General features: G+C 35.1%; 1 protein-coding gene across 4 annotated transcripts in view; it reads left to right on the top strand.

Annotated features, from left to right (window-relative positions):
- GRIK2 (glutamate ionotropic receptor kainate type subunit 2) overlaps nt 1-21,985 on the top strand; it is a 439,202-nt gene that overhangs the window by 389,696 nt on the left and 27,521 nt on the right. For all 4 annotated transcript variants that reach the window (XM_075414313.1, XM_075414311.1, XM_075414312.1 and 1 more), the window contains one exon: nt 11,682-11,907. In XM_075414313.1, the coding sequence (XP_075270428.1) occupies nt 11,682-11,907 (226 nt within the window). The remainder of the gene's footprint in view (nt 1-11,681; nt 11,908-21,985) is intronic.

The raw sequence follows: 21,985 nt of genomic DNA, 5'->3' as shown, positions 1-21,985 counted from the left end.
ATGATGCACAGCTACACCTGGCAGCTCCATGGAGGAAATGTCTACAATCCTTAGCAGTTCTGATGTTGTTGTACAATCACTAATACAATGTATTTTCTAGGATTTATGATATCACATACCAGCCCATACAATATTTCTGTGACGGCACATGGATTTCCGCTAGAGTGTGGCAGTATATAATGTCAAATATCTGTTTGTCCCCTTGGCTATATTTCAGATGTCACATGCCACAGAGTAATTACGTGAAATCATGTAGTAATGTAATTATTTCAAGTCATGTTTGACTCATTTAATTGTTAGTACAAAATTCTGTGCAGACCCCAAAATTCGTAGATAATAAAGTGTAATTGCTTTTACCATGTGTAGTTTACTTGTACCGTGTACAAGTAAATAAATGTAAATCAGTATTTTAGTCAATAATAAAAGTCTTCTACTGTGGGAATTAGTAGAAATTTTTAGTTAGAAAGCTTAAAATATCATTAAGGCATCTCTGGAGCTTACATGGTGTGATCTTGATGAGTACCAAAGAAAATTATTATGCCAGCTCAGGAATGAAAAAATAATTTTTTGCAAAATAAAGATTTTTCCACGGTTAAGTTTTGATTTTTATTATGGTCTTTTTTTTTTTTTGTAAGGGAAATCAATATGAAAATTTGCTCTCTTCTATTTCTTTTCCTGTCGTTCTGTCTACTTTGTTCCTAATACATTGTTATGTAAGCTTTTTTGAATCTTGATTTCACAGTTTCTTATTCCACTTTGCATTGCAAATCAGTGTCTGTAATTGATGAAATGCCAAGATTTTCTGTAAGACAGAAATCAGATTTTTTTGTTTATCTCAAGTATTTAATAGGCTTTGAAGAACTTTTAACTTTTGAGGAAAGTTAGGCAAGTGCATAGCATTTATATCCTTCTCTTCTTCTTCTCTAATTTGTATAATATTTGTGTAAATAATAAACATCAGAGTAGTATACTAGCTTTGTATTGGAAGTTTGACTTTAAGAAATTTGATCTGTGTACTACTGAGAGACATAAATGATCTCTGAATTCTCTGTGTTTATCACTGAAGTTTCACATTGTCTCTCCAGTGGGATATGTACTTGTCATATTTGCTCATGTAGGAAAAAAAAAGGTGAGGATGGAGGCAAGGCACATCAGCCTAATTTCCTATTTCCTTGTTCTGGCTGATGTGGCTCAATGTTCATATCATTTTACCTTTGATTTCTGTTATGTGTTTACATTATAAGTGCACAGAGAAAATATTGAAAATGGGAAGAAATAAGAAGTTACAGTACTTTTCACCTTCATATTTCCAAGAATCCAGGGCAACTAACAGTAATAGAACATCCATAATTTTCAGGCTGCAATGCTTAGGCTATACCATATGATGGACCCTTCCCAGTGCAGACATGATAGACCACTTCACTGTTGTACCAGAAATAAGTATTTGTTCCTACAGCTAACACCAAATGTGCTCAGACGTCTCAAATGTGAATTTAATGTTCAGTCTAATGTATTCCTAAAGACATAGTAGCCAAGGTTCTACTGAAACTGCAAACTATATGGTTTTGCAGGTAGATTTCGAACAGCACAAGTTTCTGCAGTTGCTATAGGGTAGTGGAAATGTAGCACATGGATTTTCATTGATTTTACTTTTGCTTTTCCTCTGCATAAACATATAAAATACTGGAATTTTGAATTCAGTAGTTTCACAATACCACATACAATAATCTTTCTCAAAATGGTCTTTTTATTTTACTTATTTTTTTTTTCCAAGAGTGATTCTGCACATTTCGGTTATCTACTAATACCTAATAAGCAATAACAAAAGAAGTAGTTGGCACAGAATTAGCCCAAGAAATCTTAGAATTGTCTTTGGCTAAGTTTTGGTGTATTATGTAACAGAAAACATTAATACGACTGATTTAAGTCACTGAATATTAAAATTGATAAACTGGTGATGAACTTTCGCTTCCTTTTTCTTTCCTTGGAAATTCCCAGTTACTTTAATCCCACTAATATTAAGCACTTCCCTCTTGACAGAACTGGAATACACCAGTTAGTTATGCTGGAAAGAGAATCTTTTCCCCACTGTTCTCCAATAGGCTTGCTGTTCTGGCTGTTCCAAATTAGAAGTAGAGCAGAGCCTATGTAAAACCACTTTAGCCTTCAGAAGCTATACTACATCCCCTTCTCTGTTAAACTACTTTACCAACTGTGTTTACACTCCCTATAATCACATATTGCAGGTGTCCATATTGCAGTATGAAAATGAACACTTGAATTGTATCTTACTCAAACTTTTGACATGTAATAAAATTTTGTCAGTACTGCAGTTTTCCCCATCAACTTCTGAAATGTTGGATAGGGACTCTCTACATCAATGCTAATAAAATATTTAAAACTACATCTTGTAACTCTGCTATTGCTCATATTTTCTGTACAGATCACTAGTTGAACACATGTAAATTCATCTACGCATGAAGATGAATTCTTCATGATGTATTCTTCAGTAACTAGTTTGGCTGGAGAGTTTCTGTGTCTTTTACTGTAACATTTCATCCCAGATATTTTAATATTTTTTTTAACCTCTCCATTGTTGGAGGAAAGCAGGTCCTTAAGTTCTATGTTTCTTATCTTCTCAAGTATGTTGTTTAGGAGACTACAGGTGTTTCAAGGTAAAACTGCCAGAATTATTCCAAGACCTGAGACATTTGCTAACAAACAACACTTCTGATCTGTATCCTACCACTCCTCTGTACTTTTGATATTAACCACATATGGCATCAATCCTGTTTGCCTGAATTAACTCCAATTTTCTGGTGACCAAGGTCAGACGAGTACAGAGAAAGACTCAGCTGTTCTTAGCTAGCACATGTGGTCCAGTGTTTTTGATAATTTACTCACTGTAATAAAAAATGACTGAATGCTAAATCCAAATCCCACTGCAGAATACCTCGGTGATGGCTTATGCTAATCTATAGCTGGCAAATATTTTACATAAGCTATTTTGTAAAGCAATACTTGAAATTATTGGTTATTTTGGATGTTCAGGGTTTTGTTATGTTTGGCAACAGAACTGATGGGGGAATTTACTGGGGGAAAAAACCCAACAATCTGTGTGTACCACTAGACTGATTTTGATGACTGTTTATTACAGGCAATAACTAATTCTATTGCTGCTGATGAACAGATGCCAAAAGAAAAAAAAGAGAACAGTAGGACTTCTGTTTACTTTTTGAAATCTGTGAAGATAATGGAACAATATTTATTCCTAACTGTTTTGGGCAACAAATTAGCAAATAGCAGTTAGTGGGCTTTCTATCCCTTCTCCTCATTCAAAGAGATCTTGAATGCAGTGAGTTTGTTTTTTAATGCTGTCTCTTGAGTCTCTTGTAAGTCACAACAGCAATAGAATGCTTTTGGTATAGTGCGTATTAATTTTGCTTTGAACATTGCACAAACACCTTCCATGGTAATGTAGATGCTGTGAGATTACATTTGTTAAAATCATGGTATTGTGACAAATTCTTACTCTGTTAGGGGTAAATGTTCAAAGTAGTATTTGTGAACTTCATGCTCAGTTCCAATGAGGAAATTATGCACTTACTACTTTTGGAAAAGGAGATTGATTCCAGATGCAGTGCAAATGAAACGTGGAGTTTTGTACCGCAGCTTTAATCTGAGAATGGGCAGAGTGAGCCGAAAAGGGTTTATCTTTACAGAACATGCAGCATATAGGATCTGCTTTAAAACCAGACTAAATTTTCTTACTGTCTTATTCCTACTTGTAAGGGAAGAAACCTACAGAAGTGTGAGAAATATCACACTTGTCATCTTCCGCAGTATTTTCCAAATGAACTGTTCTGATGTTAGTTATAATTCAGTAGAGGATTACAGATCATTCTGCTATAAAAGGCAAGGAAGTTTTCTGAAATCCATTAGTGATTATGGAGCTATAAAATCCTTACCTAATTCCAGGTCAAAGCTAATAGTGAAAACTTACTTCAATAGCATTAGATTCTGGGTTTTTTTTACCATAAATCCCTTTAAATATTTAACATTTGTGTAAAATCTTTGGTTCTAAAAACACAAAGTCAGCACAATCAGGGCAAGAGTAAAAATATCTGTCTCCAAGCATTGCATTTTTCACTCCTTGTATAAACATCTTCATTCTTGGCAGAAACACCTTTTGTACCCCTTTCCTATATTTTTTTATTTGTACTCTATGGACCATGAAAACTGCCGTTGTGGAGGAGAGATTGCTGTATGCATTGGTTTTACTGTTTTTATGCTGACACAGCAAAATCTTAATCAGCTGATTCACTTAGAGGTTTTCAGGCCTCAGCAGTTCTGAAAAAACAGAGGAAAAAAAAGAAAAAAAAAAAAGGGAAAAAAAGAAGAAAGGAAATGCCCTAAGTTCAGAGTCAATGAGACCAGTTTGATAAAAAAAGAGAATGTCTTTTTCACTTTTCTTTCATGACTGTGAAAAAATCAGTCTCACAGTTCTGGGATACAATAAAGGAAATATAGTACTACAAAGCTAATTTTTATAAGTAGTTGCTAATCTGGTCAGCAAAGCAAATGATACTCAGAAGTTCACATGAATTAACATGGTCTGTGTGTTGGGTGATAGAGGACAGCTAAGCTGATTTAAGTCTGGTCTACTGTCCAGCACAGATGGAGATATGTATAATACTTTCAATATACTTAAGGTGCTAGTGATGAGAACAGTACTCTGTAAAAGCTATGCTTGAGCCTATAGCAATTATTCAAAACTGTGCACTGCACATATGCAGAGTTTGGAATGTCTAAGGCGTCATATTATATCAGATGTAGATATGTAATTAAGACCAATTGCTTTTTCCATGTAGTGGGCTCAGCTATGTCAAAATCATTAAACATGCTGCTTCTGCTGCCTCAAAAAAACGCATTTACTTTTGGAGTGTAGAATTAGCTAAGGCTTACCAGAAAATAGAAATTATTTCAGTCATTAAAACAAATTTAAATTGATTATTTAAAATATATGGAAACAGGACATGTAGTGATACTGTGTAAAGCAAAAAAATTAACAAGATCTAATATCTTCCATTCAGATTCCTGTAGCTGATTCTGATATTTATCATTATTTGCGTATATTGCTGTTTAGCTCAGAAGTCCCAGTAATGGATCAGGACCCCATCATTGTCCACTTCAGAAACATTGAGCAGTGTTGCTGTATAGAGCAGGGTGGCAATAAACTGAGTGGCAGATGCCACTAAAAGAGTGGCAAATTCACTAAAAGAGAATTGGTTCTGTTTTAATCAAGAACAGGACAGCAGTCTGGAGAAAACAGTACCTATTCCAAAGAATTCAGATTTGTACTAAAAACTGGGAGAGGTGGATCAGTGTACACAGATATAAATTACAGAAACAAGAAGTAAAAAAGATGCACAACAGAGCAAACACATCACTGCTCATTGCTAGATATTTGAGCAGTAGGAATCAGCCTTTATGAATTTCCATTTGGTGACAGTTCAGGGAAGAGAAGGATATTTATGTTTTTTTTAGAATTTATTTATATTTATGCAAGTGTTCAAATTCTTTCAGATAGCCTTATCTTTGAATTTCACTGTATTTATAGTACTTGAGGACAACTACAGAATTCCTAAAACATTCTTTACTTTCGGCTGTTGCTTTACTCTTTCAGCTTTAAGCCTGTCATACTATGATTTGAAATGTACTCAGTTAATTAACTTTGTTTGTCTCTCGATTTATGGTGCTAATCCTTTATGGCCTAAAGTACTGGAGACATATCCCAAATGTGTTAGTACAGCTATGAGCCATAAAAGGATCGTCTATAACATTTGCTTCACCTAAATTTGACATCTAGCTTTCTTATGTTTAGAAAAAATCTTGAGATCCGTTAGTGCTTTTGCCATTGTTAAGAACATCAGAAATGCATCTTCTAGCTTGTTTCACAGCTATGTGGGTTTAGGGCGTATGCCAAAACAAAATGTCCAACTTAAAAACCGGATAAGGTATGAATAAAATAAATGTATTATCTGAACAGTTCAGCCTGGATTCCCATAGTGGTGTTCAGGATTTTCAAGGGGTCATGTATGAAATAATTCAGATTAGTCTACTTGCATTTCAAAGGACTGAAGGATGGAAAAGATAGCAAAACAAACATATCACTAGCTAATAATGGATTTGCCTTTGGCTTGTTGTACAAACTACATAAGTTCACAATGTTTTTTGGTTTGGTTTTGTTTGTTTTGGGTTTTTTTCCAAACAGGAAATGATGTTTTAGTTTGTTTTCTTGAAACTGCTCACCATCAAAATTTGAATAGTTTGCTTAGTTTCTCTCATGGTGAAGATTTTTTTCTTACATCCGCAAAGAATTTCCCTTCAGTAGCTTGGGCCATTGCTGCTTATCCTGTCACCATACACCCTCTTGAAGGGAGTACCTTCAACTACTCTCTAACCTTCTCTTTTCGGTAGTGGAAGAACATGATTAGGTTCTGTGCAAGGCTTCCATTCTCTAGGTTGAACAACCCCATTTTCATCAATCTTTCTTTGTAATTTAAGATCCGCAACCATCTGATCACTCCAATTTTATCATCTCTCTTGAACTTGGAGGACCAAAACTGGGCGCAATGTTCCTGGTGTGGCTTGACAAGTGTGAAGTATTGTGCATTAATCATATCTCTTGCTCTGTTGGCTATAGTCTTGCTGATACAGCCTGCAGTTAGCTTTCCTGCTGCAAGGATGGGCTACTTACTTATGTTCAGCTTGCTGTCTTCTTGCATCTGTAAGTCCTTTTCAGCGAAGATACACTCCTGCCTCTCAATTCCCAGCCAGTACGAATGCTTGTGACTGCTTTCTTCCAGGATGTACTTTGCACTTCTCTTTATTAAACCTCTTGCAACACCTGTTGTACGAATTTTCCAGCCTCTTGAGGTCTCTCTGTAAGGTAGCTCTTTCTTCCAGCATATCTACCTCTTCTCCCTTTTTACCATCATCCACAAACTTGGTGAGGGTGCTTTCAATACCATTTTCTAAACTGTTAAAAAATATAGTGATTAGTATCAGGTCTAGGACTGACCCCTGAGGCGCTCCAGTCAGGACAAGATGACAATCTGGCCTTGAGCTATTAACTACGACCTTTCAAGCTCAACATCTCAGCCAGTTCTCCACCTGTAGGTGCTCCATATGTCCAGTCTATATCCTACCAGCTAGTTGTCAAGGTCATGTGAGAGACCATGTTGCGCACCTTGCTAAGGCTCGTATGGATGGGTCTTTACAAATGCACTTTTCATATGCCGTTCTTTTTGTCAGTGCAAACACAGAAGTGATGAGCTTGGTGAAGTAATTCACAAGTGACATTTGATAGTCTGTGTATTACACAAGGTTGGAATAAATGTTCATAATTGTTCCTCTGAACTAAAAAAAAATACATGAATCAAGCATCTTTAAGAAAAGTGACCTGTGTCCACTAAGAAGGCAGTACTCAGGAAAACATAAGTCACATAGCTGTTGTACGCAGTGTCATAAATGGAAAATAATGTAGTAAGATTGGGAGTCCGTGGGGGGGGTTTCTGACATAAAGGTTTTGACATAAGGCTATTTGACACTTTTCATATGCCATTCTTTTTGTCAGCGCAAAGACATACGTGACGAGCTTGGTGAAGTAATTCAGAAGTGACATTTCATAGTCTATGTATTACAGAAGGTCAGAATAAAAGTTCATAATTGTTCCTTTGGACTTCAAAAAAATCCATGAATCAAGCAACTTCTTAAAGTGGCCTGTGTCCACTAAGAATGCAGTGCTCAGTAAAAGCAAAGTCACATAGCTGTTATAGGCAGTGTCATAAATGGAAAATAATATAGTAAGATTGGGAGTCTGTGGGGGTTATTTTGACATAAATATTATAATGGTTTAACTCTTATGTGGTGGAGGGTGCTTTCGTAAAATACATAAAAACAGGGCTGCTGACTTTCTTTTTTTAACTTACGTTTTTCTCAAAATTTGATTAGATCTTTATTACCTTTAATTTTTCCTTAGTTGCTACTGCCTCTTTTGAGTTTAAATACTGCATGAATAAAAGCAAAGCTGAGGTGTTGCTTGTGACACCCAAATTCTTTTAGAAGACAGGAAAGATGTTGGATGCTATCATTAAAATTAAAATCTCAATTAGTGGGTCTGTAATTTTTCCTTTGTAGAAAAATGACAGAATTTGCCTGGCACATTTTTTCTGTGCGCTTCTCCAGTCTTGTCTTGCATCATGAGGTCTGCTTCCGTATTCTTTGATCTTTGTTTATTCCAGCATTCATTCAACATCCTGATATTTTTCTAACCTTGTGGTCCAGAGATTTACTGCACAGATATTTGTCTTTCCTAGCCAGTGCTTCAGGACAGAGGAGTAAGTAACATATTACTAATGATGATTCCTTCTGTTTCCAGCCTCCATTTGTACGAGGCATTAGGCTCACTTAGAGCTTTTGCCATGCTTCCTTTTGTGATTCCTGATATGCACAGTTACTTTCCAATGATCTTCATGAACACTGAGTATGTCACTGACAGTATCCTCCGAATGTCATTGTAACACCATTTATGCACTGGGTAGATGAGTTTCTTGATTTGCTAAACCTTTTCATATCCATCTTTCCTGTTAGGTAGTTTTCTTTTTTTATTCCAGTGAAATTCAAACGTTGCAAAGTATATGTAGCTTTCCGACTACTGTGCGTTGGCTTCAGCACTACTAATGGAACACAAGCATGAGAAATCATGTCACCACAAGCTGTCTTATACAGGCATAATTTCTGGTTGATTTCAAGTTAGGTTGGATTTCCAGGTAGTGATTTCCAGTTAGATGAAACAATGTGGTGAACTAACCCAGAAAAAATAATACACTTAGTTGATCGAGTACATAAGTTGATTAATCAGGTTGATTTGCACACAGTGAAAGAAGATGGAAACATAACACAAATTGCAGCATCTGCTTCTATCCGTATGAACGACACGGTCATAACCACAAGAAGCAATGTGTACATATAGGAGTGTCATTCTCTTTAGTTCAATATCAAATGGGGTCCTGATGCTTTTGATTGTTCTGGCTTCTTCATTATTAGTCAAATGTTTGCCAGACACAGAGGAAAACCATTCCTGGCCGTATTTTCCTGAATCAAATTTTGGGTTTTTATTTTCAGATAAAAAATTGTTGTCTGTAAAACAAATCCAATGACCTGTACTACACACTTTTTGTTTTTGTAAGAATTTCTAAACACTAGGTAGAATTTAGGGATCAAAGTAGATGGGCTGTTTTCCCTGGCATCATTTCAATTCTGACTTCTAGCTTTTAGGGGTATAAGAAAGCGGTGCAAAGACATTATAGTGTTCTGCCTATATGAGAAAACTGAGAAATTACTGTGCACTTTCTACAACCCTTGTTAGCTTCACATTGGTGAGCCATATACACTCATGTTCTAGGTTTTGTATTATCTTCTGCAGTCTCACTAATCACGTGTAGGCTTTTTAACTTTTGTTTGTTGTAATTATTCTGGTAAGCAAGCTATCCTATGCAGGACCTTTTTCTGATTTTGTTTGTGGTCTTTGTTCCTTCTTTTTCAATAGTTGCTGTGGCTTCATTCTAGTTGATTAAATCAGTAATCATAATACAAGCACTCTGTCCTTTAGAGGATATTGTATTTTTTCATATGCTCTAAGGCTTCAGTAGAGAGCAACCATTCCCCTTGCTAACATGTTTTCATCCTGGAACTTTTTTGTTTTCTCAGCAGTAATACAGAAATGAGTAATTATTACAGTTTATTCTTGCTTTATTTTCTATTGTATCTCATTTGACTTTTTCCTTTTTTTGTCCCCTCAATATGCATCAGTAATGTGTATCTAACAGTTTACTAAATTTGTTTTCTATGCCAATTTTTTATACTGCTCAGATTACTTATAGCAGCTAAAATATTTGTTTTGTGTACTGGGGTAAAGATTGTATGTCAAAAGGTTCTTGATAAAATTTTACAAATGTTGAAAAACATTCATTTTCCTTCCTTTTTGTATTACATAGGAATTTAGATTCCTACAGAGCTGATGTGTGTTGCTTAAAGTATGTTATGCTACACTGAAACATTGAATGGTTGCAAGAATTATTTGATTTTCTAAACAAACCCTATGAGCAGAAATCAATCTGTTTGGTCTTCTCTATTCAATGCATTAACAATGTATTCTGAAGAAAAATTATTTCCCCTTTCAGTGTCACCAAATTCTGTTGCAATCAGCCACAGACTATATTCAGAACAGTAACAACATGTTCATGCAGAGTCCTAAAAGTCTTCAGTTTTGTTAGCATTGACATTAGAGTTAGTTCAAATGGTTGATTTGCTAAGTCCCCTAGCAGAGTGAAATAACTCTCGGATTGTACCTCAGCAGCGGGACAAAGTCATCTTTTTTCTAAATAAATGTTCTTTTTTTTCCACATACACTGTTAGTTCTCCTCTGGGGCAGAGTTTATGGCTGTCAATCAGGTGAACTTCAGAAAGGTTTGTCATGTCAATCTTTGTTTAGTATCTCCACCAGAGCTGATGGCAGAGTTATGTTTATGGCTAACATTAAAAGATGACAGACTCCTTAAAAAGTCTGATTGTACTAGTTTTCGTGCTGTATTTCTAGATTTTATTTACTAGGCAAGATTTAACATTATTGAACATTTTCTGATACAGCTTGAGTCTGAAACATTGTAAACATATGGGGAAATGTAATAGAAATGTTTAGTGCTTCTAATACCTTCAATTTATATCCAGTGGTTATGATCTCTTAAGCACTGTGTTTTACAAAGATGAGAGAAGGTAATATCTTTTTTAAAGATAAAAAAGCTTTTTTTAAAGAAGCTGAGGTGAAAGAAAGGGACTCATTTATAGTTGCACAACACCACTTTGTGCCAAACTACTGCCTCCTTTGTCCCAGACGACTGTCTCTCTCTTCCTATCACAACAGTTTTTTGCCTTCTGGGAATATTAAAGCAGAAAACACATATACATTTTTAGGACTTTTAGTAGTCAGTTTCTGAATGGCAAGCTAATATTAGTGTGACCACAGCATGGTACTGTCTCTTACCTAAAATCTTTCTTCAAGCATTTTTGCAGTGTACCGGGGATAAAATGTTTGCTGCCCTCTCCCTCACAACTGTTTTCTCCATATACTGCCATCTGCAAGTGTTTTGTTAGTTTCAGGTTGCCACACTGTGCATTAGTTTTTCAGAAGTGCTCAGGAGAAGCTGAGTGATTGAAATAAGAGTGAAAATTTAAAATGTGCCAGAATCCACACAATCTCCTGTAACACTCACCAATATTGTCGATGAACTTGGCTACAGTGAAATGCTTTATAGTTTTCCAGTGACTTCAAATACTTTTAGGCCTTCATCCTACATAAAAACTCATAAACAATAAAAACCAGATAAACAACAGATACTGCACATTTTCTTGAGAATCTGTCCACCTGTTTTGTTTTACACAGACAAGATGAGAGGCACAGATGAGGTGAGAGGTATGGGCACCCTTAGAAGAATGCCTGGGTAAAACCTGACACATAATGAAATATGACAAGAGAGCAATGTGTAAACTGAGAATTTGCTTTTATTCTCATAAGCATGTTATTCTGACTCACTTTGCATCTAATATTTGTCTTTCAGAAATCCAAAATCTCCACTTATGACAAAATGTGGGCTTTCATGAGTAGCAGGAGGCAGTCAGTACTTGTCAAAAGTAATGAAGAAGGTATCCAGCGTGTGCTTACCTCTGATTATGCATTTTTAATGGAGTCGACAACCATTGAGTTTGTCACACAGCGGAACTGTAACCTAACACAGATTGGAGGCCTGATAGACTCAAAAGGTTACGGCGTTGGAACTCCCATGGGTAAGTGATATGTCAACCATATGTTCTCTGTTCATTAATCTTAGTTGCTGCAGTACCATAGAGAAGCTCTGAAACACTGTTATTTTATCTACATTGCTAACATTTTTTATCATTCTTTTTCCCACCTGGGGAATATTTTATCAATGTTTATAGATTTCATTGAATTCTCTGAACAGAAAAAGATAGTTACTTTATAAAAAGTTAGATGTTTTCATATGTTATATTTATCTTACATGCTGCCTTCCATATGTTCAAAAACAACAACAAGAAGTACTTTTCACTGCACTTTAATTTATAAAATATTGTTAAAATGTTGATCTCTTTAGAGAATGAGGTGCTAGCAGTACAAGGCTTGCATTAGCAAATGGGAATAAAGCTTCTGTACTGAGAGGGCTAATCACTAAGATTCTTAAAAGAGGAGGAAAGATTCCATAACATGTCATGTATATTCCACAGACAAAATAAATACTGAACTAACCTTGTGGAATATGGTTTTGCAGAGCAATTCCAATCCTGCAAGTATTTCCAGGTCAGGTGTTCTTGACTAGGTACAAAACTTTAATTGCAAGATTAGAAGCTAACTACAGGCATTAGTTTGGCTGCTAGAATCCACAGAATGGGACTCAGCATGCACTGAGGTGCTAAGTTCCCACTGACTGCAGTGATTTTTGAAGGACATGAGCTGAGGATTTCAGAATAGGTGGGAATAAAAAAAGGTGTGATGCAAAGACTGTGAATATTGCCCAATGATCCTACTTAATATCGTAAGAACATTCAGCTGACTTCTTTGCAAGAACAATAATTATTTTGACCTTACTTTTAAGAAGAATTTATCACTTTGTGATTGATGTGAATATGTTTTATGTTTTTCTCAAATAGGTCTTACACTTGGTACTGATTTTATCTGTGTTAATAGTATATACTAAATCATTTTATGGGGTAAACTGTGTCCAGTACTTTAAATCAAGCACATGGTGAGGGAGGTGAAGAAATAAACTTTCCTGGAATATCTTGGATAAAGAGTTCTCTAGTATTACCATATATAGTTTTCCCCGTATGTTGTAGATATTTACTGCAACTTTAATAATATCTTTATGATTTTCATGATTTTGGTAATTCACTACGAAATGGACATCTCCTGCTGAAATTATGATTCTATTCATTCTGTCTTTGAAGAGTTAATTGTTAAGAATCTAGTTTTAATCCATATACCATTTTTTTCCACCCTATTTCTATTGTGGCTTCTTATATTGCTGAATATGTTCTGCAGACATGTAAGTGCCAGAAGGGATGAACTTCAGCCCTGCTGCTCTTTTTGGCATCTCCTATTTTCTGATATATAAACCTTTTACTATTAAAGGGTGAAAACCACCTTCAGTTTAGGTTTAGTTTGGGGAAAATTGAATCTTAGTGATAGTTTAGAATCCTTGATTAAGCTGCATGCAAACTTACCAAGCATTTGAAATATGCCCCAGAAATCTAAGTGCCCATAGAATTGCCAAAATTGTAGGAATCATAGAATCATAGAATGGTTTGGGTTGGCAGGGACCTTATAAATCATCTAGTTCCAACCCCCCTGTGATGGGCAGGGACACCTTCTACTAGAACAGGGTGCTCAAAGCCCCATCCAACCTGGCCTTGAACGCTTCCAGAGAGGGGGCATCCGCAACTTCTCTGGGTGAGTCAGAGAGAGAGATGAGGATATTTTACTAATTATTTTGTTTATGTGTAAATCAGAGAAGCAGCATAAACACCAGAGAAAACAGATGAAAAGCAATGATAAATCTAGAATGAGACTTTTAGAGTTAAAGTTCAGAGGAAGAAGTATTGAATGTAAAGAGCAAGGAAGCAAGTAAGTAACTTGCCTTTTGGTCTTTGTCCCCTACCTTATTTGGGGAGAACAGGCACTATGAATGCACTATTTCTTCATTAACTTTAAATCATATCAAAGACATTACTCAGCTCTTATTCATCTGCAAGATTCCAAGTAATAGCAAATTGTGTCAAGAGTAATAATAGTGTTGTACAAGGGGATCTGCAAGCTGACAGTTGTCTTGATTCAAGATAAAACAAATAAAGAACACACCTGCAGGAATCAGAGATCACCAAAGGAGGTAAAAAAAGAGTTGAAACAGTGTTAAACTTAGCAAAAGAAGTTGAAGTAAGATCTGAAAAAAAGGTGAGGCCTTCATAAAAGAAAATAGAATGTAAAATAAAATGTAAAGTAAGGTTTTCACAAAAGAAATGAAGGTACAGTAAAGCAGCATCCGGAGATTTCCCAGAACAGCTAAGAAGAGATTAATCCTGTGTTTGGGCAGTATCTATAAAATGCTAACCAGAGAATGAACTCTTATAAAAGTTTTGTATCCTGTATATTAACTGCACAGTCTCAGAGGAAAGAGATTGGGTAGCCTCTGGTAAAACAATGCGTAGTTCACACATACATTTGAAAGGAAACCTTACGAAGAAGCATATCCATAGTGCCTGTCAGAATAGATTTTGTTAAATATAATGCTTTATTGAAGCTAAAAAAAGTTACAGAGCAGTAGATAATAAAAAATAAACTCATGCATCATAGCCAATCTCATTTCTTCAGTAAAAAATAATTCTGAAGTCTTTAAAAGATCTTATGACATGATTATATTTACACAAGTAGATTTCGTCATTATTTAATGATTATGGAAGAATTTAATAGACACACAATTGAGAAATATCTTTTTAGAGTTATTAATCCTAAGATTAACTTGTCAAGTGCTTGGAAAACTACACTACAGTGTAACGGTTTCAAAAACAAAGCTATGTTACTATTTGTGCCTATTTGGGAAGCAACACATCTCTGAGCAGAACAACACAGAACTATTTGTATTAGAGGCAAGGTATCTGAAAGATATAGATGTCATCTCCTGAAATTTACAGAAATATCCAGCTTATCTCCTGGAATAAAGGAAGTTTGAAGTTGCAGAAATATTTGCAGTTAAGACTGAATTTGTAGAATACTGTTGTTACAGGCCTTGTGTCCAATACAGTAGTATGGATATGGTTGCTTTTGAGAGAACAGCATCAAATGAAGTAGGTGCAATGTGTCTTGTTCCTTTTGAAGGCTAATAGAATAATAGTTTGGGAGAATATAATTTGCTTGAGTCCAAGTAGCTACAAGCAGAAGAGCTAAAAGCTTTCCTAACAGGAAAAATATGCTATCAGAATAGTTTATGATAGGATAATCACTTGGAAAATGCAACTACCCAAATATAGCACCAGCTTAGAGTCCTACAGTAAAAGCTCTCTGCTCACAACATGAAAGTTTTAGATTCAGAGAAAGAAAGTTGCACAAGACGGGGAGAAAATAAACGCAGATCAGGCAGTGTACAGACATCAACTCCTTCCCAACACACCAAAGAAGCAAAATATGAGCTTACATGATTATTTTAATCCTAGTAAAGTGAAAAAGTTTAGGTTGCTAGAATGTAGCCTTGATGAAGGAAATAGGAAACGATGTACTTTTGGCACAAAGTAGGATCAGCGTAGACCTTTAAAATCAACAAACTACACTGAGGTTTGGAACAGTGCAAGGCAGCATTCTGTATGATATCTTTGCTGTGAGCTTTATTTAATATGTCACTTATGACACCCGCAGCACTGAAAAATAAACCAGAGGTAGTGAATTTGTAAGTTATACATACAATTAATGATTCTCATGATACATGTTTATAAATGAAAGCAATAGTCTTGTATATAGTTGAATTCGTTTTCAGTCAGCCATCTCTGGTGCCAGGATAGAAAAACCTCATTTATGATGAAAAGACAGTGGAAGAATAGACCAGGGACGAGATGTTTGACAGCAACTGATACTTTGGAGTAGATAAGGGAGAACCTGTAACTGCGACTGTGTTTGTTTTGTTTTATTTTCCATCTTTGCAACTTTGTTTATAGCTTTGTAACGAAAGATGTAACGCTCTGCTAGAGCACATTTGGGTTTTTTCCTTCCGGTTTGAAGCTCCACATGCCAGGGTTTTGTATTGGCTTTATTCTGACATGTGCTATTAAGAGGCACTATTTTGCTGGTCCTGTGTTATTCAGCAATGAATCTGGCAGATAGGAAATTTTCTGTTAACATGCATAAAGCTTAAAGTATGATGTGTAGTTTATTTCTAATCATAAATATATTAGTAGATATGATGTACAATTATCTCTTAGAAATAAATACCTATTTCTTTTAGTGGCTGGAATTTGACTTTGTGTGGGCATAGACCTTGTCATTCAGGGTTGATATTCAAGGGAGGAGGAGGGGAGGGAGGGTATGAAGGAGAAAGAGAAAGCAAAAGAGCAAGAGAAAAAGAAAGAGAAACAGAAAAGAAGCAGAAAGCAAAGGAATGAAGGGGGGCAGGGGGGAGAGAGCGTGAACAAACCCTTTGGGTATGCAGAATAACTTCCGCTTTTAATGATTGATTCTCTAAAGTGTTATTTGTCACCTCCACTAATTTTAAATGACACATTTCTTCATCACACATGATAAAGGTGTTCTTAAATCAATCCCAATTGGAAAAAATTTACCATTACAAAGGATTCCTAATTTTTTATGATACTTCCACCTGCTTATGGTCTTCTTATCAAACATAAATTGTGACTTTTTTCCAAGAAAACCTAGTCTATCCAGAAATATACATTTCATGCCTTGATGGAATTTCCTATGGTCAACATACATACACAGTAATATTATGTGACAAGTGTTATGTTCCATAAGGAGTATTATTAACACCAATGTTAATGTGAAGTGAACCACATGAAAGGTTAGAAATTTAGCTTCTGTGTTCTCTATGTTAAGGACTTTATGGTCTGCAAAGCTGCTTTCATTTTTTTTAATTTTTTTTTTTACTCTTTAGTTTCCAGTTGGAAGAATAATATTTGAAATGAAGTTTTGGAAAAAAGCAAATCTTCTTCTCTCTTGAGTGGTTTCAGATTCTTATTTGTTTTCCAAATTCCTGATTTTCTACAGCATATTAGACAGCAGGCTACTTTCCATCTGGCTTGTGCACATTTGCTATTGAATTGCCAGTTGATTCTGTGCTGAACCTGGGGTACATAAATGGCTGACAAGTATATATGTCAAACTGATTCCATATGAGCACATCTACTGAGCATGCACCTTTCAGATGATCTGCACTCATGTGGCAACTCAGGACTATCCTGTGTATGCCACACAAACTCTGTATGTGTGGAGATACATGCGAAGTAATGATTTTGACATTTTGAAAATAAAAAATGGTGGGTGTAAGTAATCCTAAAAATTTGCATACATTTGTTCTAACTCTTAAGAAATGGAAAATAGAGAACGGTGTTTGAGACATATGGCACACACAAGAATTTAGAGCTGGTCATTTCTCCACTGTTTCTCTGTGTTGAGCTGTGGAAAGTTACAGAATTAGATTAAAAGATGGCTTCAGCTGTATAGCAGTGATGTTTCTACAATACCTGATAATGGTGAGGTAAAAAACAGTTTGAGAAAAAGGTGAAATACACATTTTTTATCCTTTCTTCCGGTGCAGTTATTACAAGAAATTAAAATGTGCTATTAATATTAATAAAATCTCAGTTGCAAAACATAATGAGCTGAATCCATTACATGACTCTTCACTTATACTAGTTTTTTGACTTACTTTTCCCTTGCTGTGATCAAAGTATGACTTTTCCTACAACAGCATATCATTGTTCATGTCCCTGATCTTTCCATACTGATGGACTATCAAGTTATCCTGAAAAATGCTGGAAAGGGTTTGAGACTCAGATCTTTAATATTTGATTGTTAACTTAAAAAAATGTTGAAAAGAGAAATGTGCACTCCCCCAACAATATAGACACTCTTCACTGCATAGGGGAAAAAATACAACTCTCAGGACACGAACGAAATTAAACAGTGTATTTTTGGGTCAACATACTAAGTGGATAAACCTACCAACATATTGTTACCAAGCTATGTCTTACAGAAATACCTATTATTCAAAGCTCCAGTAACTAGCAACAGTAAAACAGATCCAGGTATCTAAATTTATTCATGCACGTACATAAAATACATCTACCCAGTGTATATTTATATATTCATAATAGAAAGCTGGCAGCTACTGTGATACTAACAAGTTATACATCCCTTGTCAAAAAGAAAAGTATGCAAATAAAATAAACAGCCTTCCAGCAGAGATTCAAAATTCTGGATGTCAGTATACTAAAGTTCAAAGGATGAAACCAAACTTCAAGGCAATCATGTTCTATTGATTCAGAGGTGCCATTCTGAGTGAAGTTATTTTCTGTAAATTGTAATCAAATAGCAAATAAAATATCTTTGGTTACAGACATTTTTGTCTCTGAGAGAGAAATATATTTTTCACAGTATATTGTACTTAAAGAGTCTCAAAATTTTGCCCACTCACTTATGACTTTCAAAAATTCTATTTGACCAACTAATGTAATATGCAGATCACTTGCACACAGAAGTTTATTCATATACTTTTGCACAATGTAGTTTGTCTTTTTTTTTTTTTTTACTTAGGCATTCAAATCTTTTATTTTTGGCAAAACAGAGTCAAAAGTGATGTTGGCTTTATTTGTTATTGTTTTGAATTTCAGTCAGCTGTGCAACATGTAACTAAAACGTTCTTTGGAGTAAGCACATTTTGAAGACAGTAGTATTCATATAATATCATCAGACATAGAATCTAGAAATAGTATTTCACACCCTACTCACTTGAATTAAAGATTTCACCGCACAAAAAAACGGTTTCAGGCAATAATGTATGATCTGCTACTTCATATCTTCTCTAGGAATATGACTTCATGAATTATTTATATTTATCTAAGCCATTAATAAATGCAATACAATAGTGTTCTTCCCACCCCAGTGATAGGCTGCTGGATTCAAACAGAATTTAAACAAATAGTTTAATCAGCAAATGTATAACACTTAATTATCATGTTGTATCCAATAACACTGTATAGGTTTTATTGATTTATATTACCTATTCTGTCTCTAGGGAGTGACCTAGAAAAAATATTCACAGTAAAAGTTTTTATTCTATAATATTGAAATTTTTCAACTTACCTGACTGTGTTCGTAAGGCAGGTATTTCACAAAAGATTTCGTTATTTGTCATTTTTATTTAAATGCATGTTTCCAAATATAGAAAATCTTAAATGAAGACACAGTGGGGAATATAAATTACTTAAGAACAAAAGCTTTCAATAGATGCCTTTAATTTCAAAGATTAATACTTAATGCAGCAAAAATAGGAATAAAAAAATGACTCTTGTTTCCTAAATATGTAATAGAAAGTGAAAAAAAGGTATTATGAAGATGGTCTCAAAATAGCCTTAACTGTCCTCTTAGAATTCATTTATCCTCTTCCCTTGCTGCATTTATCATTCGAGACAGAGATTTGCAGCCTAGTTTGTAAAAAAAAAAATTTTGAAAAACAAGTTTGCTTTTGGACCTTGCCTGTAAAATGAAAAGTGGATAAAATTGGAGTAAACGCCTTGTAAGTGTCCAAATAACACTTTATCATCCTATAGATATGTAGGGTGTTGTGTCCTATGTTTTGTCTAGATTTTAAAAGACTGAAGTCTTGAATTCTACAGCTACATGCCTGAATTTAATTTTTTGTGAAGCAGTTCCTACGCTTAGAACATGAACTACATCCAAATGAATATTTTAAACAAATGTCCTTAATGTTTACTAGTAAAGAAATCTATTATGTTATTACATATTTAGAACATAGTAGTGCTAGGAAGTTTTCCTACTCTAGGTACTACCTATAACTGTGGTAAAATGAAGTCCAGTTTAACAGAGACTTAAGTGTGAATAGAAAACTTTCCCTTTTCCAGAAATTACGTAAAAATGAATCTCAAAACTAAAGGTACAGTTGTCCATAGTGAGACATATTCTGACTGTTCACAGTCTCTCTTCCTAGAGAGGCAGTTGACGACACAAGACTGTCATTGTTCAAGAGGCATTTGGACAATGCCGTTAACAAGATGCTTTATCTTTTGGTCAGCCTTGAAGCAGTCAGGCAGTTGGACTAGATGATCATTGTAGGTCCTTTCCAACTGAAATTATTCTATTCTATTCTATTCTATTCTACTCTGTTCTGTTGTGTTCTATTCTCTTCTAGTACTTGGACGACATTATTTATGCAGCCCTTTTTCCTTTTCCTTTTCCTTTTCCTTTTCCTTTTCCTTTTCCTTTTCCTTTTCCTTTTCCTTTTCCTTTTCCTTTTCCTTTTCCTTTTCCTTTTCCTTTCCCTTTCCCTTTCCCTTTCCCTTTCCCTTTCCCTTTCCCTTCTCCTTTGTTTTCCTTCTCCTTTTCCTTTTCCTTTTCCTCTTTTTCTACCTCTTTATTCTTTTTCTCTCTTTTTTTTTTTTTTTCCTTCATTCTTGGAGAAGATTATAGGACTTCCTGAAAAGTTTAGTTCAGATTGTTTTATTTTAATCACTGAGTGCCTACATCTTGTTTGAGTATTCCCACTACATTTTAGTATAGGGAATGTCATCAGGCCAATTGCATTATTTCAGTCCTTGTCAGTATTCCATTCTGATAGAATTTTTGTCTTCTTGGTTAGAAAAAGAAGATGTCTCTTACCCTTCCAAAAGCTTTGTGGGAACAGGTTTTCAGGAAAAAGAGGACTTTTTCCCTGAAGAAATGTTTGACAGAAGTCTTTAGCATGCTTGATTCTTCTGTTCTATATGGTGCTCTTTACTGTTCCTGCACAGATGCACAAAACCACACAGATTTTCAGTCTGTTGCTCTATTTTTAATTTAATTTTAGTAGAACCAACAGGGCTAGTAAAGATTTATTGATCTGATGCTGGGAACAAGATCACTCATCTATAAATAAAAGAATGCAAAAAAAAAAACCTAAAAAAATCCCAGACATAACATTTCTATCTATAACGTACTTGAAGAAGAAAGTAAGGCTGAGGTTTCACAGTCACTGTAAAGTGGGGTTGGGCTGCTGCATTTTGCAAAACCTGACAGCTATATGAGCTGGTTTAGTGACCTAAACTAGCAGAATACTGTTCGTCTTTTTTCATAAAATCAATTTACTTTGTGTTTAACTACATAGCTGCTAATGAGGCTGGATGAGCACTAGTCCTAGTATGAAGGAAACAGTGACAGCAAACAAACCAGGATGTGGAAGAGTAATGGGATTTCTGCGCAGCTAGCTTTTAGATTGAGTCAGAAGACAATCATGGGAGCCTTCGATGTTTTGTGATAGTTGCAAAAAGCTGCAATGTATCTCTCAGTGGCAGAAATAAAACAATTTTAATTTAACAGAAATGAGTATTTGCAGGGTAGGGGGGGAGCTGTCAAAGTGAGTTTTCCATATTTTAAAAATTTTCCATCAAAGTCTCACATTTACTCTATCTCAAACTTTGCAGAACTTGAGCAGTACGGTTTTCATCCCCCTTCACATTGGTGCTTCTTCAGTTTTTTCTTCTTTTTGTCTTTTCTTCTGAAGGACCAGGCTAAGAATCAAAGAACATTATGGTAGCAAGAGAGCCAGAAGAAATGAAAACATTGGCTTGTATTAAACACATTATTAAAAAAAAAAAAAAAAGAGCCTTGGGATCCTTTAAAAATTAACTGTTTGGAGTTTATCAACATACCTTACTCTCTGAAGTTAAGCACTTACTGTAGCTAGGGCTGCTTTCTGTGTCCAAATATCATTTTCTTTTCACACCTCCACCAAACTGAAAAGGTGGCGTGTTTTGAAGGGGTTGTGTTTTTAAAACTTTTCTTAAATCTCAAGCAAGACTACCGAAAAACAACGTTGAGCATAATCACTGGCATTGAGCATGACGGACACATTCCTTTCAATTAATTTGTACATTTGGCAGTCAGTGATCAATGCAGAAGACAATTTTAGACATTTTTTTCCAGAAGAAAAAAGGCAGGGTTTTTAAAAAATATTTCCATTACTTCTCTTAAATATTGCACAATGTGTAAAATCAGAATCATATGTTGCCTTCTTTGAAGAAATACAAGAAAAAGAAAGAATATTCTAGGCTCCACAGATACAGTTAGTGGATCTAA

The sequence above is a fragment of the Opisthocomus hoazin genome, chromosome 2 (assembly GCF_030867145.1).
Source record: "Opisthocomus hoazin isolate bOpiHoa1 chromosome 2, bOpiHoa1.hap1, whole genome shotgun sequence".
NCBI lineage: Eukaryota > Metazoa > Chordata > Aves > Opisthocomiformes > Opisthocomidae > Opisthocomus > Opisthocomus hoazin.
Note: the sequence above shows the minus strand (reverse complement) of the source record. Positions and strands in the feature narration are given on the sequence as shown.